The 20,341-nt window shown below is 37.4% G+C and overlaps 1 protein-coding gene across 2 annotated transcripts; it reads left to right on the forward strand.

Moving 5' to 3' along the window:
- The first annotated feature begins 204 nt into the window (after positions 1-204).
- On the forward strand, positions 205-2,828 carry LOC122026378 (pentatricopeptide repeat-containing protein At5g16640, mitochondrial-like). 2 transcript variants are annotated; one of them, XM_042585075.1, is made up of 2 exons: positions 205-1,368; positions 1,474-2,828. In XM_042585075.1, the coding sequence occupies exons 1-2, from the start codon at positions 276-278 to the stop codon at positions 2,637-2,639; spliced, it is 2,259 nt and encodes a 752-aa protein (XP_042441009.1). In that variant the 5' UTR covers positions 205-275; the 3' UTR covers positions 2,640-2,828. The 2 variants fall into 2 exon arrangements, with proteins under 2 accessions (XP_042441009.1, XP_042441008.1); XM_042585074.1 differs by having other exon boundaries at positions 205-2,828.
- The last annotated feature ends 17,513 nt before the right edge of the window (positions 2,829-20,341 follow it).

Here is a 20,341-nt window from a genome sequence, read left to right on the forward strand (position 1 = left end):
GTTTGTAAAATTGTTTTTTAAGTAGATGTTAAGTTTTAAAATTCAGTATTATAGAGAAATTAGTTTTTAAATATAATATAAGTGGTTGATCTGAAAAGTAAAATAAAAAAATAAATGTCTTTAAAAAAAAATCTGCAAACCGCTCTAGGGAAGGGCAACAGTTGTAAAAAGAATTCTTAAAAAAGAATAGGGAGGCTCAATCTTTTTTTTTCTAAAAAAAAAAGGCATCAAATGCCTCCTAACCTTGGATTCGTCGTCGGAGCTCAGGAAATCTCATGTCCCAGTTCAGATTTCTCACGAGCCGCCGCCGCCTGAGCGCCTTAACCTCCCTGTTTTCCCAATCCCCCGAACCAAGCTCGGTCTCCAAGCACGTCGCTTGTGCTGTCTCCAATCCAGAAGGGAAGCAACCGCCGCCTCTCTCACCCAAGGCAACTGCCCCCAATCTTTATGCTCTCGTTGATCTGATCGACTCCTTCCTGCAGGCTAAAAACCTCAAATCCGCTTTTTCGGCTGTGTGTTTTCTGTTCAAGAGCGGCCATGCGACGGGCGCTTTCATTTTGAACCTGTTGATGAAGGGTCTCTGCCAAGGCCGCTCCGTTTCCAAAGCCGTGCAGCTGTTCCGAGAGGTCGAGCGCAAAAAGTGGATTTTTCCCGACGTCGTCACTTATACCATTCTCATCAATGGCCTGTGCAAGGATAAAAGGATGGAAGAAGCCATGGAGCTGTGGAGAGAGATGGTGTCGGGAACTGGTCCTGGCTGCTCCCCGAACACTGTCACCTACTCGACGCTTATGAATGGTCTCTCCAAGGCCGGAAGGGTGGAGGAAGCCATGTCCTTGCTGGATAACATGAAAAGGAGCGGGCTTGAAGCCAATGCGTATGTCTACGGTCCTCTTGTAAGTGGTTTGTGTAACGCTGGCTCCGTGGACAGGGCCCTGGAGCTCTTTCACGACATGTCCCAGAAGGAGATTCACCCAGATTTGGTCCTTTACAACAGTTTGATCCACGGTCTATCCAAGCTTGGGCGTTGGAAGGAGGCTAAAGATATGTTGCATAACATGGCGAGTCAGGGAATCCGTCCCGATGTGATAACGTATACTAGCTTGATCGACGGCCTCTGCAAAGATGGAAAGAGCTCCGAGGCCCTGGAGCTCTTTCACGAAATGTCCCAGAAGGAGATTCACCCAAATTTGGTGCTTTACAACAGTTTGATCCACGATCTATCCAAGCTTGGGCGTTGGAAGGAGGCTAAAGATATGTTGCATAACATGGCGAGTCAGGGAATCCATCCTGATGCGATAACGTTTACTAGCTTGATCGATGGCCTCTGCAAAGATGGAAAGAGCTCTGAGGCCCTGAAGCTGCTAGGTCTAATGGTGGAGAAAGGTGTAAAGCCATGCTATATCACGTATACTAGCTTGATCGATGGCCTCTGCAAAGATGGAAAGAGCTCCGAGGCCCTGAAGCTGCTAGGTCTGATGGTGGAGAAAGGTGAAGAACCAAGCAATGTCACGTATAACGTCCTAATTAATCATCTGTGTAAGGAAAGCCTGATTGATGATGCTTTTGAGTTCCTTGAGAAGATTACCAGGGAAGGAAAATCACCGGATGTTTTTACTTACAATACACTAATCCAGGGTCTTTGCAATGTAGGCAAAACTGGTGAAGCAATGAAAGTGCTTGGTAAAATGCTTGATAGTAGGTTTGGAGTTGAACCCAATTCGTGGACCTTTAACATGCTTATACATGGACTTTGCAAGAGGCATTATGCTAAACTAGCCTTGAAGGTACAAAAGCTGATGGTACGTAGAGGGTACACCTGCGATCTGGTTACTTTCAATACGCTACTCGATGGACTCCTCAAGACGAAGGACATTCAAGGGGCTATCTACCTGAAAAGAGAGATGGACTGCCTAGGACTGGAGCCTGACTCTTTCACTTACAGCATCCTTATAAATGGGCTATGCAAAATGGGGCATGTTGAGGATGCAGAAAATCTCCTTCGTGAAATGAAGGAAAAAGGAATGTGTCCTTGCTCACATGATTATAATTCTATAATGACAATACTGGCTAAGACAGGTAGAATGGAGCGAGCACTGAGTTTATTTGATGAGATGCAGGATAACCATAAGCCTGATGTGGTTACCTTCAACATTTTAATTGATGCTGCATGCAAAACAAGAGATATGGATTTGGTAAAGGACTTGTTTGTGGATATGCATCAAAGTGGTATAACTCCTGATTCAGTTATATATTCTACATTAATAAATGGATTTGCTGAATCTGGAAAAACAGATGAAGCTATCCAAATGTTGGAGCACATGAATGGTAGTGGATTTGTTCCAAATGTTAGAATATACGATTCACTTATACGTTGCCTTATAAAAAAAGGTGATAATAAAAATATTGTTAGCTTGCTTCATCAAATGGCAGCAAAAGATGTGGCTCCTGATACAAGGCTCATGTCAACCCTTTTGGATACTCTGTCATTTGATGGAGAAGATAAGACCCTATTGAAATCTTTGCCGAATTTCTCAAATGCATTGGCCGGAAGAACAAAATTCTCATGTCATGAATTGATGGAAAAGCTCCAAAGATCTTGCCTTGAGATCCGATTACCTGCTAGTGAGGCATCTTGAGTTGGAGAACGATTGTATGTGCCGTTGTCCATTTCTTGCATACTAAACTTAGGACCAACGCTTCACTAGATTAAGACTTTGTTATTGGCTCTGCAATTTGTAGCTAACATTTGTATAGTTAGGAACTTGGGATCGTTTAACCTTTTTCCCCTTAAATTTTACTTCAGTATATTATTTGATCTTGGCCAACTCCATCCCTACATTTCCTTTGTAGTTGGTTTTAGTGTTAAATTTAGTTTGTGCACATTTACAAATGAAGAACAAATTCTTTAAGTGGTTTTAGTCAAATTTTATTCCTCTTATCCGTTTGTAAAACCATGTTCAAGTAAACTAGCTACAGTCAACCTGTTTAATTTAATATTGAGGATAATTAAATTGATTCATTTAGGTTTTGCATTAACTTTGGATCTCATCTAGATTGTCATGGTTTGGAGCTTACGAAAAACTCACAAACTGTTTGTAGTTTAAACCAATTGATATCTTACATTCCAACCTTTTTAAAATGAGCAAAAGAAGAATAGTCAATTTGGAAAATCTGTCATATTGATAACTCTGATTGCTCTTATTGGTATTCGTATTTCAGAAATGTCAAATTTTATACTTTCCTTGTTTAGTAATTAAGCATTCTAAAGGATTTTTTTTTTTTTTTGTAAATATGAATTAGAATTTGATGTTTGGGCTATTCAACATTATGCTTTGAACACTGGAAAATAATCTGCAAGTAAAATACCTGTTTACATGGATATAATGTTTTCCAATATTCTTGCTGCTTGTTAGATGGAAAAGCTATCTCCATTAAGTTATAATGCAAGAGAAATTATATTGTTGGCTTAGGTAGTATAGTATAACATCATTTTAGTGAATGCGTTGTGTTATGATACTCAAGGCTCTAAGGTATTAGTCAATTACTGAACTGGATCTTATCCAAGATACTTTGGGAATTATGTCAGTACCTGTGCTTGATTGGTATATATCTATCATAATTTTTGTCTTGGAACATTTTCTTTCCTGATGGTACTGTGCTGATATCAGTTTTTCTATATACACTTCGACTAGAATTTGTTTATTGTGGTAGTAGAAACTTGATGTTGTACCCACCAGTTAACTCAAATCCCTTTCCCTGTCTGAATTCTCCGTGAGTAAGAAAACTTCTATGTTAAAGTAAATTAACTAGTTCATTAACATGTGTTGGGCCAGGTTGATAATTTTAGCAATTAACCATCGGCGAGACCACTGTATTAGTTGCAAGAGCTACCTGCATTGGCTACCTTCTTTTTGAAACTGTCATGAATGAATGGAGACTTGTATGGTGGTACCTTTCTCCTCAGCAAAAATTTAAAAAGAATATATCCTGCTCAAGTTATTTTTGCTTTATTGGAATATCCTTTACATATTGTTGCTGGCAGTCGATCGAGTAATGAAACAAGTTGGTTTTGTCTGCCATTCACGTTCAGTAATTGTTGGTCGACTGGATGCAGAGTGTACATGCTTGTTTCCATGCAGAATGTCATCAAAACTTTTCTCATTCATACTATCATCTAACTTGTCTGCTCTATGATGTGAATGTCCTTACTGCTTTGCACATTTCAGGCACTCTTAATCTCAATTAAGAATGTTCTGCGTATTAAAATCCTCAGGTGATTTGGAGTACAACTGTTTAGTGAACCACCTATTTTTGTTTGTCAAATACTAACTATTTCCAGCTCAGAGAAATCTGTAGGTACTTAGGCTCCCTTTATCAATCTATCACATCTCATATCTTTTGACAGGAATAAGTATTTCCAATTTCATGCTTTATTAATATTGAAGCATGAGTATTCATGTGAAGCTGTTATTGCAGCTGAGTCTTCTGAAACAACAATCTGGGTGCTCTCTTTCCATGTTGCTTTATTGTTCCATTTTGCTATCCATAATGAATACTTGCCATTACAAAACAACAAAAGCTTGCATCGAATGAAGTAGATGGAATTCATGCACTTTCGATAAGCATTGTACTTACTGAGATTGCTGCATTGTGAAACGTTTACAATTTGAACCCAGCAAATAATGCAAATAGACTGCAAAAGGCAACCCAAAGAGGAGAGAAAGAGATAGTCGTAAAAGGATGCTAGTAAATTGTATTACAAAAAATTTAGGTTTACAAATAATAAGAAAATATAAATAGATAATAAAGTAATAATAAAATATTAATCTACCCTTATATAATAATTCATCATATATTAATATCTTTTTAAACTCGCAATACATTAATAGAAAGTATTGAGAATTTGTTAATCAGAAATTGAAATCGTGCAGTGGATTGTGTCTTAATGGCAAGTCTGTAATTTGTATAGAGGATAAGATAAATGACAAAGTGATGGTGTCATTCTGATAGTGATTGGCGAATGAAATGACAATCAATCTTGATATGCTTGGTGTGCTCATGAAGGATAAAATTACGAGTAATTTGAATGACATTGGAGTTGTCACAATGCATAGGGGTAGGGTTCGAGAGAAAAACACTCATATCAACGAGTAGTCAACGTAATCAAACAATTTCAGCAATAGTAGAGATCATAGCTGTTAGGATTTATATTAAAAGCCTAGCTTTTTGTATAACATTTATATTAAAATAAGAATCACATTGGTCAAATGACTACATTTAGTAAAATACAGTTGTCTATTTAATTTATATTGTAGATAACATGGTGTGTGGTATCACACAGAAGATCATGTTATCAGTTCCTTATAAATTATAAATAGTAGCTCACAACCAAGATGGATTGGGACAAATCATTGGAATAGTTGTAGTGTAATTTGGTACTAGTTTATCTTGACTATAAAATTATACTAGTACACTATGTGTGTATTGAGTATAACCATTTGAGGTTGTTCCTTTTATACTGACTGCATAAAAGAACATAACCTCTCTTATTATGGATGTGCGTACTCTTAATTCTGATATAATAACAAGCACATATATTTAGTATTTATTTCTTTAATTTATCAATGGGTGAGATTTATTCGTTAAATCAATAGGCCCGATAAGTTAGAAAATAATATTATTTATATGGTGTGTTATTGATTATAGAAGAAAATTGTGTCCTAGTTATCTAGGTTGATGATGTCCCCTTGAGGAACTCATAAGGATTGTCATGTAAACCCTGCAGGTGGACTTAGTCTGACATGACAATGAAATTGAGTGGTACTACTTTTGGAGCTAGATATTAATTAAGTGAGTTGTCAGTAACTCATTTAATTAATGGACATTCGATATCTTAAACACAGGGAGATTAACGTACTCATGATAAGAAGGAGCACATAATGTAATATGGGATTGGTACGGTAGTTCAATAATAACTCTTTAGTGGTATGAGTTATTATTGATGAACTTGAGTTGGGTGTTCGGGTCGAACACAGGAAGCTCAAGTTCATCAGGAGGCAAAAATCAATTCCTCCTCTAGGTCTCTGTTATAGCCTCTAGATATAAGCCTCGCATCCACCCAAGCCCATCTTAGTGTCCAAGATGTGGTCGGCCAAGCCTTGCTTGGTGCCCAAGCAAGGGGCCAGCCACAAGGAATTAAAAGAGAAAATTTATTTTAAATTTTTTTCTTTTATAGCTATCCACAAAGAGATTTAAAAGAAATATTTTAATTTTAAAGTTTTCCCTTTTTTGTTGCTCAAGCTATGATCGACCATGATTGGAATTAAAAGGAAATTTTAATTTTGTTTAAAACTTTCATTTTTAGAATCCACTAAAGAAATAAAAGAGATTTTAATTTTTATTAAAATCTTTCCTTTTATAGCAATCTACAAAGGATTAAAAGAGAGATTTTAATTTTAAAATCTTTCCTTTTTTGAAGTCATCCACATGGTTTTAAAAGAGATTTTTAAATTTTAAAATCTTTCCTTTTTTATTGCTATTTATATTGGTTTTAAAAGAGATTTTTAAATTTTAAAATCTTTCCTTTTTTATTGCTATTTATATTGGTTTTAAAAGAGATATTTTAATTTTGATAAAACTTTCCTTTTTTGTAATCATGATTTAAAAGAGAAGTTTAGTTTTTAATTTTCCTTTTGTAGCCATCACATGGAAAATTTAAAAGAGAGAGATTTTAATTATTATTAAAATTTCCTTTTTGACCATGATTGGAATTAAAAGGAAGTTTTAATTATGTTTAAAACTTTCTTTTTTAGCATTCATTAAGGATTATAAAAGAGAGGTAGATGGTGTCTTGTAAGATACACAACAAAAAAGTTCCCTCTTCTCTTTTCCTTGATGGTCGGCCCTTCTCTTTTCTCTTCTCCCTTTGTTTTCTTCTCTTAAGGTCGGCGGCACATCAAGCTCCATCTTCTTGTTTCCAATTTGCTTGAACGGGAATAAGAAGAGAAGGAAGTTTCCTATTTTGGTATTACTTGGGTGGCTGAAACTTGTAGGCAAAGAAGAAGGTTCGGGTGGATTTCATCTTAGTAGATCGTCGCTTACATGATGCCCAAGAGGAGAAGAGGAATATAACAGAAGATCAAGAGGTTTTTAAGATACAAAGAAAGATATAACCAATTATTTGTTTCCGCTGCATAATTAGTTTGTGTTCTTTGTATGGATCCTGAGATACCAACACAAGAGGATAGCGATTTTGTGTTTTCGTTTTTGTGCTTCGATTTTGTGTTTCGATCTTGTGCTTTAATTGAGGTCTCTGTAGTTAAACCTAAGGTTACTGTGAGAAGTTTAAATATTCAATTTTTTTAAAAGGTTTTGTCTAGGAAGTGGTGGATGATTTCATAACCAAGAAGGCCTAGTGCCTCACCAACGACCTGGAAGTCAATCCTTGAAATAAATATATAATCAACTTCTGTAATATGGTTTAACTTCTGAAGAACACAAGGGTTGAACTTGGAGTAAAAATGTTAAGTTTCGTTTCCAATTCAAGTTTAACTTTGAAGAACGAACTTAGAGTAAAAAATTTTAAGTTTCGTTTCCAATCCAAGTTTAAATTTGAAGAACGAACTTGGAGTAAAAATGTTAAGTTTCGTTTCCAATCCAAGTTTAACTTATGAAGAGCACATGGGTTGCTAGGAAAAGTTCTGTGCTTGTACAAATTTATTTATAGGGGAAACAGAACGGTATTCCAAGTAGCACCCAAGAATAGCATGATATTCTGCTTCGGTAGAAGAACGAGAGACAATATCTTGGTTTTTACTCTGCCAAAAGAAAAGTGTCAAGAAAACATTAAATCATGTGGTAGACTTACAATCTGTAGAATCACCATCTCAATCTACATCAAAATAGGCACATAACTCTAGGGTAGAAGTGGAAGGATAAAGAAGACTATGAAACTGAGTACCTTGAAGATATCGAAGGATACGAAGCACAGTTTCTCAGTGAACTGAAGTGGAAGAAGTAACAAACCGACTGACAATATGTATAACATAAGCAATGTCAGGTCTAGTAATAGTGAGATATATTAGACTGCCAACTAGAGTGCGATATAAAGATGGATCTGGAAAGGGAACACCATCAGTAGAAGAGTACCGATCATTAACCTCAAACGGAGTATCAATAGTGAGTGTTAGATAGATGAGATTGCTCTAGAATGTCACCAATAGATTTGGATTGCGAGAGAAGATAGTTACGAGGAGAATAAGATACTTCAATTCCTAAAAAATAACGCAGATGACCTAAATCTTTCATATCAAACTCACAAGCCAAATGCAATTTCAACTCTTCTATTCCACTTAATCATTCCTTGTAGTAATCATGCCATCAACATAATAAGAGAGTAATGTGCGACCTGACGAAGTACAACGAATAAAAAGAGCAGAGTCAAGCTGGCTAAAAAAAAAGCCAAGAGATTGAATCACAATGAAGAACTTGTCAAACCAAGCTCGAGAAGCTTTGTTAAGACCATAAAGAGCCTTTTTTTAGTTTGCAAATTTCACCAGGGTTGTGAGTGACATTTGGTGGAGGCACTATGTAGACTTTTTCTTGAAAATTTCCATTTAAAAAGGTATTTCTAACATTCATATGGAAAATAGACCACTGACGAATTGATGCAACTATAATAAGAGTATGGATAGTAACAAGCTTGGAAATTGGAGCAAAGGTTTCCTCATAATCCATATTATACTATTAGGAAAATCCTTTAGCAACCAAACAAGCTTTATATCGTTCAACTGACCCATCAGATTTAGTTTTGATCTTATATACCCATTGAGAACCAATCGTACGCTTCCTTAAAGGAAGAGGTACAATTGATATAAAGCGGAAAGTTCTTTTGCTATAGCCTACTATCAAAAAGGATCAAGAGCAGCCTCTCTATAAGAGGACTCAGACAATTGGTGAATATAAATTAAAAAAGAAGAAAAAGAACTAGAATAAGTAGAATACAGAAAATTAGGTAATTGAGTAGACTTATGAGATTGTTGAGGGTAACGAGAAGGAGGATCCGTTATCACAGGAGCATCATGGGAAGCAATAGGAGCAGAGGGATCATATAGAAGCTGATGACCATAATCTGTATGAGTGTTAATCCTGTAAGTAGCATCATTAGAATAAGAGATGCTAGGGTGGTCCAATTGTAGGGAAACATGAGATGACATATCATCGGAGTTAGTGCAAAAAGAATCAATACAAGTGAGATCAGATTTTTGAAGATTAGGAGTGTCAGAGGAAATGAAATAGAATGAAATGTGTTTAAGAAAAATAATATAATGTGAGACATAGAATTTTTGACTAACTGGATCATAATATTTATATCCCTTTTGACCTCGTTGTAGCCAAGAAAAACACAAAGAGTGGATTGAGAACTAAATTTACTATGTTCAACATGAAGACAAAATATGTGGATCTAAAAACTTTTAAGATAGAATAATCAGGAACATAACCACCCAGATGTAATAGAAGATGAAATTCTAATGATAGAATGGAGTACAGTAAGAATAGCTTGACCCCAGAACTCACTAGGAACATATGCAGATAATAGGAGAGAATGTGCAGTTTCAATAATATGCCTATGTTTTCTTTCAGCAATACTGTTTTGTTCGAGAGTGTGTACAAATAGAGTCAACACCAACTAATCACATGGGATAACCATCAGCAGTTATGACCAACACAGAAGGAGATAAATTTATTGATATAAAAGAATTGACATTAGGCGACATATGATACGAAGCTCCATAATCAAGGATCCAGATAAGGGAATGTATACATTGTTGGTGCAACTTTAGGTCAAGGTTGACCTGGTTGACTCGACTCGAGTTGACCTGACTCGAGTTGTATTTTGATGTTTGACGAAAACAGAAGAGTTGTATTTTGATGGGAGATTGTTGATGCAACCTTAGGTCAAGGTTGACCTGGTTGACCTGACTCAAGTTGTATCTTGATGTTTGACAAGAACAGAAACTTGGGAGGTTGTGGGTGCAACCCTTGGTCAAGGTTGACCTGGTTGACCCGAGGTGAGTTGACCTGACTCGGAAAAGTCCAAGTATGGAGACTTGGCACGGAAAAGTCCAAGCAGGGAGCTTGGCACGGGAAAAGTCCAGGTATGGAGACTTGGCACGGAGAAGTCCAAGCAGGGAGCTTGGCACGGGAGAAGTCCAAGTATGGAAGCTTGACATGGGAAGTCAGAGAGAGCTCGGTAGCTCGCTCTCCGGACTAGGCCAGAGAGGGCTCGGTAGCTCGTTCTCTGGATCGGATGAAGTCGGAGAGGGCTCAGTAGCTCGTTCTCTGGACGAAGTCGGAGAGAACTCGGTAGCTCAGTAGCTCGGTAGCTCTGACTATGGTCAGAGAGGGCTCGGGAGCTCGTTCTCTGGACCGGATATGGAAAGTCCTGATGAGTGAAGCCAGGCAGACGGATAAGTCCTGGGGAAAGTCCCGGTGAGTGAAGCAAGGAAAGTCCTGGTGAGTGAAGCAGGCAGTTGGAAAGTCCCGTGAGTGAAGCCAGATTGGAAATCCTGGTGAGTGAAGCCAGGTGAAAACCCTAGTGAGTGAAGCTAGGTGAAAGTCCTGGTGAGTGAAACCGGGCAAGGGAAAATCCAGATGGATCAAGGGTGATCGGACATCTGGTGTTGAGAAGGTCAAGTAGGTCAAGGGAATGACCGGATACTTGACACGAAGAGAAAAGTCCAAGTGGGTCAAAAGGATTGACCGGACACTTGGTGGGGAGTCTTAGCAGGTCAAGGGAGTGATTGGATGCTAAGCATGATGTACCGAAAGGTCAAGGTTGACTGGATATTGATTTGGACTTGGTTTGGGCAAAAACCAAGACCTGGATCGGTCTGGAAACCGATCAGAAAGCGATCAGTGCCTCTGTGAGCTTACTGATCGGTCTGGGGACCGATCAGCATAGAGCCTGATCGGTCCCCACGACCGATCAGAAGAACCCTAGACCGATTAGGGTGGAGCCTGATCGGTCCAGCCCTAGCCGTTGGCTCACAACGGCTAGTCTTCTGTCTTCTGTTCTTCGCAGGTACAGCGCAGATGGATGCAGGTATAAAAGAGGCTGAGGGCTTCTACAGATGACTACTGCTACTCTTCTCCTTCCCACTCCTGACTGTGATCGAGCTTTGCTAAGCTCCGAAGCTTCGGGTGAGCTTCTTTGACTGAGTTGCTTGTTGGCATTCGTCCGTGAAGTTGGTGCTTCATCCGGGACTTCAGTCGACGAGAAGGCAAGCGAGTATTTGTACATTCATTGTGTATTTTGTTCTTGCTCTTCTTTATATCTCCATATTGCTGTTGCAAGCTATTGTGGCGAGGTTTCTCCACCCACAAGGAGTATTTATTAGCCGGTTTTCCGGGGACTCATCCACCGACGGATTGATAGGCTTCGTCCACCTTACGGACACGCCGAGGAGTAGGAGTATCATCTCCGAACCTCGTTACATCTTCGTGTTGAGGTTTGCTTCTCCTTTTTCGTTTCTATTCGTTTTATTTCCGCTGCGCTAACCCTAATTGTAGAGAGAAACGAAGAATTTGGGGTGGCTATTCACACCCCCCCTCTCTAGCCGCGATCATCCGTCCTAACAAGTGGTATCAGAGCCAGGTTGCTCTTCGTCGGATTAACACCCGGGGGAGCACAAGCTAGAGAATGGATCGACTCGGAGAAGACATCACGATTCCACCCTTCTACGAGTGTTGCGACTTCGCGTATTGGAAGGTAAGAATGAAGTATTTTCTTATGACTAACCTAGCAAATTGGAATTGTGTACAAGTAGGTTTTATTCCTCCGGTGGATAGAAAGGGAGAACTTCTCAAGAAAAAGAAGTGGACGAAAGAACAAATCCACCAATCCACAATCAACGACGAGGTAACGAAAATCCTTGAATTTTCATTACCTAGTGATATCTTGTGTAAGATAGGTGGATACTGTTGGTGCGGTTAGCATTAACGATTTAACCCAGGTTTTGATGAATGACAAATCAGGTTAAGTTAGTCTGTTGTTGTCTGACACTTTGATAAAGTGTGCAGGAGAAGTCCAGACAGGTCGACGGGCCGACCAGATGTCTGGCACGAAGTCCAGCTAGGTTGACGGGCTGACCGGATAGCTGGCGAGAAGTCCAAGCGGGTCGACGGGCTGACCGGACGCTTGGCGAGAAGTCCAGCTAGGTCGACGGGCTGACCGGATAGCTGGCGAGAAGTCCAAGCGGGTCGACGGGCTGACCGGACGCTTGGCGAGAAGTCCAGGTAGGGCGGACGGGAAGTCCAGACGGGTCGAAGGGCTGACCGGACGTCTGGCAGGTGAGTAAAGGTAAGTCACTGGAAGGGCGTGACTGTGAGGACGCGTTCCCGGGAAGGGAACATTAAGCGTCGATCCGGCTTAGATTCATTTCGGATATCTAAGTCGAGATCGTGACTAGATTCCGGTCTCGGAAAGACGGAATCTAAGTCATACTTTGCTTATCTATAAAACTGTGCTAAACAATCTTTGCTGCAGGGTACATTTGCCTCGGACTAACCTTTTCTTGCAGGAGAAGGACTTTCTGGAGAAGAGGGGTCCGGGCGCCCGGAGGGGATCCGGGCGCCCGGAGGCAAGTTTTATCCCCAGGACGACGTTGACACTTGGAGCATGCTGGTTGGGAGTGTTACGTCACATTCCAGGCGCCCGGAAGGGATCCAGGCGCCCGGAGCAGCATATAAAAGAAGCCCCAGGCAGGAGCTTCAATATATCTGCTTTCTGAGAACTCTGAGCTCAATCACTCTGCTACTCTGCGCTCCAACGACGTTCACAAAGCTTCGACGACTCACTCCGGTTTCCTTTAATTCATTAGTTGTCGGTATAGCTTTGTTTTTCTTTCATTAGCAATATTTGTACGTAAATTGTAATTATCCGAATTGCTAGTGAATTGCCCAACGAAAGTACTCAAGGAGTACGGGCCTTCGAGTAGGAGTCGTCACAGGCTCCGAACGAAGTAAAAATCAACCGTGTTCATCTCTTTACTTCCTTACTTTTCCGGTGCGTTTTAACTCGAAATTTTCGAATCGATATTCACCCCCATCGAATCTAACGGTCTTACAAGTGGTATCGGAGCGGTTCGCCTCGATTTGGTGCAACCACCAAACAGATAGGGGGAATTTTTTAAAAACTGATATTATTATCTTTTTGGAAGATTTTTTTTCATTTAAAATCTAAATTGGTGCAACATCAACTTAGAGTTTCTGTTTCTCCCGCACTGCTAATCCAAGACGAAGTCTTGGGATATTTTTCCAGTTAATTTCGTGTGTGTAGGTTATGATGTCTCAACAAGAAGGCTTCAACACAGTACGTCCTCCTCTATTCAACGGGGATGACTTTTCGTACTGGAAGAGGAGAATGGAGGTCTACATGAAGACAGACTACGACCAATGGATGAGCGTCACAAGGGCTTACAAAATTCCAGTAGACAACTCCGGGAACATACTAGACCCTGAAGACTGGACAAATGATGTGAAGAAAAAGGCATCAATTGAAAACAAAGCCATCAATACTCTACACTGCGGACTAACACGAGAAGAACTGAACCGGGTCGGACCGCATCAAAACGCTAAGGAGCTTTGGGATAAACTGATCGAGCTGCACGAAGGAACAAGCGACGCAAAGGTAACAAAGAGAGATTTGCTGTTAAATAGAATTTTTAATATAAAAATGCAGGAAGGAGAAACGGCAAGTCAGCTCCACGCGAGGGTCAAAGATATCCTCAACGGTCTCCACGCGATAGGCCACCAAATGGAGAACCGAGACTTAATCAGGTACGCGTTAAATGCTTTTCCGCGAAACAATTTGTGGGCATCAATCGTAGATGCCTACAAAATTTGGAAAAATTTATCTAAATTAAAATTGGACGAACTCTTTTGTGAATTAGAACTTCATGAGCAAACTAACGCCGGGGTCAAGAAAGGTGTAGCTTTATTTGCAGGTTCCTCTAAAGAAAAGAAGAACAAGCCCGAATCCGAAGAAGATTCCGATCAAGACTCTGAAGACGAAGAACACCTGGTGAACTTGGTAAGGAAAATGTTCACCAGGAAAAAGAGAAGCTTCAGCAAACAGGATCTTCAGAAGATCAGTTCGCCAGCCGACTCAAGAAATGTCACATGTTTCGGATGTAACAAAAAGGGGCACTACAAGAACGAATGCCCAAGATTGAAACTTGACAAACCAAAGTCAACAAAGAAGAAAGCCCTCAAAGCAACATGGGACGATTCCTCCTCAGACGAATCGGAAGGAGAAAAGCACCAAAGTCACCTCGCGCTGATGGCTCGCGAAACAGAATCGGAAGAGAATCGGAAGACGGGTCCGAACCCGAATAGAACCAAGAGTCCGCACTCGTTTCAGAAGCTTCCAAAGAAGTATACCTAAACTTAAAACGCAAACTCTTTAGAATTATCTCGTGTTTAAAGAAAAAATTAGTTAAATTGGAAAATAAAATAAATCGCTTCTTGAGGAAAATCAAAACCTCAAGGAACAATTAAAAATTCGAATCCAACTCAAGATCGAACACTTGAGGAGGAGAATTTATCATTAAAAAATGAACTTAATAAGTTAAAGGAAATGTTGGAAAAATTCACAACAAGATCTAAAAATTTAGATTTAATTCTAAATAACCAAAAGGCATGCTATAATAAAACCGGACTTGGATATAAGTCAAACTCAAACAAAACCTTTAAATCATTATTAACCCAACACAAAGCAACTAAACAAGCTTGGGTCCCGAAAGCGTGCTTAACCACGCAAGTAGGACTTAATCAATTCTATATACCTAAAGATAAAATACATTATATAAACTTGAATAAATCAGATCAAAAACTAAAATATAAATCTAAATTAAAATCAAAATTCAAAACTCAACAAAATTTAGATTATCACCAAGTTGATTATAACTATAAAAAGAATCGATACAAGCCTAAAATTAAAACTTAAATTAATGGCCAATAATTCAGGGGGAGGCTCCAGAATAGCTGACACCTCCAAAACTAACTTACCCGACAGGGTAACCCAAAACTAACAAACCCGGCAGGGAAATTAGAATTAGAGACCAAGTTTAACTTGAATCATGGTATTGGTGAAATTTTTGGATGATAGTACGTTAGGGAAACTTGGGCATCGCATGTCTAGAAAGATATGGTTTCGATCTGGTGCATTTGGCCAAGTGGAACTGACCGAAGCTACCCTTAAACGAATCCTAACCAGTTAGACCAAGATTTAGTACTAAGTTCCGTGGATAGGACTATTCGGAAAACCTCGAAAGGTTGGTTACTTCTAATGATGTCCTTGTGACTCACCAAGCTTAGAAGTTTATCCGAAGAATGCCTATTTGTGGAAACCAAAGCTAAGTCTGAATCTAACACAAGTTAAACCAAAAGTCTGTAATCAAACCAATTTCATCTCACAAAATCATAGGATTCCCTGATTGATAATATAGTTAGGGTGAGATGAATAAGGCTTTAAAAATTAATTTCAAAATTTTAATTGTAACTTAAAAATTAATTTCAAAATTTTAATTTTAACTTAAAAATTAACTTCAAAATTTTAAACTTAAATTAATTTCAAAATTTTAAAATTAAGATTTTTTTAAAATAATGATTGATTAAAAATTGATAAACTAAGACTAACATAAAAATCCTACTTGTTGTAGGAAACCAAGTGGATTTTGGACAGTGGTTGCTCCAAACATATGACTGGAGATCACACCAAGTTCACTCAATTAACCTACAAAAGCCTAGGAACAGTTGCCTTTGGAAACAACGGTAAACTCAAGGTAATTGGTATAGGTAATATTGAATTAAAAATAGATTTCATAATTACAAATGTTCTACTTGTTGAAAATTTTAAATACAATCTTCTGAGCATAAGTCAATTATGTGACACTAGGTATAAGGTAAAATTTCTATCCACAGAATGTTTGATCAAACATCTAGATAATCCAACTATAAGCCTAAAAGGCTTTAGAAAAGACAATATCTATGCCATTAACTTAACCACTTCTTCAGCCAAGTGTTATTTAACACAAAAAGAAGAAACCTGGCTATGGCATAGAAGAATGTCACACACACATTTCAGAAACATAAGTAAATTAAATGGTCTAGTTAGAGGCTTACCAAAATTACCTAACTTAGATTTAACGATATGTAATGCTTGTCAACAAGGCAAACAAACAAAATCTACCCACAAACCAATTAATGAATCTCAAACCAACTCAGTCCTAGAACTTTTACACTTAGACCTATTTGACTCCCATGGAGTTAAATCAATAAATGGAAGTCTATACTGTTTAGTTATAATAGATGACTATTCTAGGTTCACTTGGGTCAAATTCTTAAAAAATAAAGATGAAACCTTTGAAATTTTTACAAATTTCTGCAAACAAATTGAAAATGAAAAAGGCATAAAAATTAAAAGAATCAGAAGTGATAATGGAGGAGAATTTAAAAATCATAATTTTGATAAATTTTGCCTTGAAAATGGCTACCATCATGAATTCTCTTGCCCTAAAACTCCCCAACAAAATGGAATTGTAGAAAGGAAAAATAGAACTTTACTTGAAGCATCTAGAACTATGCTAAACGAATACAACTTACCTAAATATTTTTGGGCAGAAGCTGTTAGTACAGCCTGCTATGTACAAAACCGAACAACACTAAACAAAAAACACAATAAAACATTTTTTGAAATATTTTACAACAAACAACCTAATATAAAACACTTTAAGGTATTTGGTTGCTCAGCCTTTATCCTAAATACTAGAGAACACTTAGGCAAATTCACTTCCAAAATAGAAAATGGAATTTTTTTAGGGTACTCTCTGAATAGCAGATGCTACAGAATTTATAATAAAGTTACCTTAAGAATTGAGGAAACCACCAATGTAAAATTCAAAGAATCCAATCAAAACCTAGAACAAGCCCAACCTCAACCAGTTGACCCTGTTCATGAACATATCAATTCTGAAGGAACAAACCAAACCCAAAATCATGAAGAAGAAGAACAACTACAAGAAAGTCAACCTTCTAGAACCATAAGAGTCAACCCAAACCATCCTACTGATCAAATAATTGGTGACCCAGACCTTAGGGTCCAAACTAGGTCATCTTTCAGAAACCTAAGTCAAATCTCGTTAATCTCAAATATTGAACCCAAAACTGTAGCTGAATCCCTACTTGACCCAGACTGGGTCATAGCTATGCAAGAAGAATTAGCTCAATTTGAGCGCAATGAAGTTTGGGACCTAGTACCTCCACCTAACGATAAGAAAATAATAGAAACCAAATGGGTATTTAGAAACAAGTTAAGTGAAACTGGAGAAATTACTAGAAACAAGGCCAGGTTAGTTGCCAAAGGGTTCAGTCAAGTTGAAGGACTTGACTATGATGAAACTTATGCCCCGGTAGCTAGACTAGAGTCCATTAGAATGTTACTAAGCTATGCAGCCCATAAAGGATTCAAACTATACCAAATGGATGTCAAATCTGCCTTTCTTAATGGATTAATAAAAGAAGAAGTTTATGTAGGTCAGCCACCTGGTTTTGAAAGCCTAGAACACCCTGATTATGTCTACAAATTAAAAAAGGCATTATATGGACTTAAACAGGCACCTAGGGCATGGTATGAAAGACTAACCTCTTACTTAATCTCTAAAGGGTTCAACCAAGGTCAAGTTGACCCAACACTATTTGTGAAATCAATAAAAGAAGATATTTTTATAGCTCAAATATATGTAGATGATATCATCTGTGGTTCGACATACTCAGAATTTTTAAACGAATTTACAAACCTAATGGAACACGAATTCGAAATGAGTCTGGTAGGAAAATTAACTTATTTTCTAGGGTTACAAGTCAAACAAACAAATGAGGGAAATTATATTTATCAACAAAAATATACTAAGGAGTTACTTAGAAAATTTGGAATGGAAAATACTAAAGAAATAAAAACACCTATGGCCGTAAACACAATCCTAGATGATGATCCTAATGGAAAATCTGTAGACTTAAAACATTATCGGAGCGCAATAGGTAGTCTACTTTACTTAACTGCAAGCCGACCTGACATTTTATTTGCAGTTAGTATGTGTGCTCGATACCAAACCTGTGCTAAAGAATCTCATTTGACTCAAGTCAAAAGAATCTTTAGATACCTCAAGGGAACCACAAATGTAGGAATTTGGTATCCTAGGACCAACAACTTGAATTAATAGGATATTCTGACTCAGATTATGCCGGATGCAAATTAGACCGCAAAAGCACAAGTGGTGGATGTCAACTACTTGGTCCATCCCTTGTCAGCTGGTTTAGTAGAAAGCAACACTGTGTTGCACTATCTACAACTGAGTCAGAATACATAGCCATAGGCGAATGTGTTGCACAGTTATTATGGATGATGCATACTCTAAAAGATTTCAACTTAAATATCACAAATGTAAAAGTATTAATTGACAATATAAGTTCAATTAACTTAACCAAGAATCCTGTGCATCATTCAAGAACCAAACATATTGAAATTAGGCACCACTTCATCAGGGATCATGTTACTAAAGGTGATATTGAACTCAAGTACATTGAGTCTAAATCAAATTTAGCTGACATTTTTACAAAACCACTCCCTGAAAGTGAATTTAGCAACTTACGACGACAATTAGGGATGTGCTCAATAGACTAGGAAATTTCAAAAATACTCTCAAAAATGGTTTCATCAAATTATAGGTTAAACTTGTCTGTTTTCAAAACTTTCCATTTTTAGATTTTCAAAAACAGTTTTGGCCTTAGATTAGTTTTTGAATCCTTAGAAAGCATGTACCCATAGGATTAGTTTTGAGCATCTCACCAACACCTTAGGTTTACCTTGCTTGTGTTTGAAAAACATAGAAAGGGGTGAGATGCATAGGTCAACTGTCTGGACTTAAGATGCTTATATCAGTGCATCGGCATAAGTCTGGACGTTAAATACAACTCAGATATTAATCAGATTAAGCTCATCAGTCAAGTCAAACACTGACTGCTTATAATCAACTTAATCTGACTAACCAAGTGAAAACTGCTATTTTCTGATAGTTAGTTAGTAACTGATTGGTTAGACAGCTATGTAAATTTGAGTATCAAATTCAGGAGGATTAACTAAAGCGTTTTTTTTTAAATTTCTTTTGAAAATTCTACTCCAATTACTTTGAAAATCTTATATTAAAAATTCTTAGCAAATATTTTCAAAAGCTTTATCTTAGATATCAGGTTCAGGGGGAGAAATAAAACTAATTCAGTTTTTCAAATCAAATTTTAAACTTAATTTTGAAAATCAAAGTTTAAAAACAACTTGTTTAAAATTGTGAAATTTTTTACAAAAATTTGAAAGTTTGAAAGGTTTTGAATCTAATACTTTTAAACTTTGAGAATTTGATTTTGAAAAACAAATTTTACAAAAACATTCTAAAAATATGATCTTACTTTTACCAAACTCCTTTGAAAACTAAAAGTAAAGATTTAAATTTAATTTAACTTTACTTTGAAAATTGTCCTGAATTTAGTTCTTAAAATTTGATTTTACTTAATTTTGACATTTTGATTTGAAGGTTAAATTTTACAAAAAAATTAGTTTACAAACTAAGCTTCTTAAACTTATTTTCCTTGATTTTGAAAATTGAATCTTTTACAAACTTAGTGTTGAAAAATAAATTTCAATTAGTTTTGAAAAATAGATTTTTTCAAACTTAGTTTTGGAATTTTGGTTTTGAAAACTTATGTTTGAAAAGCGTTTCAAAGTTGAAACTTGTTTTGAATATTTACTCTTGAAATTTAGACCTTATACACTTATGTTTGAAAATTAAAACTTAGCAATTTTTCTAAAAGCTAAAAGCTACTGCATTATACAAGTTTTCAAAACTTTATACTCCCCCAAGTCAACTTGACCTTTTCTTGGATTTAAAAATTGTATTTTTTTCCTTGAATTCTGAACCAAACTCAGTTATCTTTTAAGATTAAGTGTTATTGTTTTCAGTGACTCTACACTATGCTTGTTTACTCTTGCTTATTTTTTTTTGATGTATGCCAAAGGGGGAGAGTTAGGTGGTTAAGTTAGCTAAACCAGAATTGAAAATACAAACTAACTTAAAAACCCTTTAAATGCTTGTTTTTTTCTTGCATATGTTTTCACTAACTTAACCAGGTTGTCATTCCATCAAAAAGGGGGAGATTGTTGGTGCGGTTAGCATTAACGATTTAACCCAGGTTTTGATGAATGACAAATCAGGTTAAGTTAGTCTGT

The sequence above is a fragment of the Zingiber officinale genome, chromosome 10A (assembly GCF_018446385.1).
Source record: "Zingiber officinale cultivar Zhangliang chromosome 10A, Zo_v1.1, whole genome shotgun sequence".
In the NCBI taxonomy this organism is placed as follows: Eukaryota; Viridiplantae; Streptophyta; class Magnoliopsida; order Zingiberales; family Zingiberaceae; genus Zingiber; species Zingiber officinale.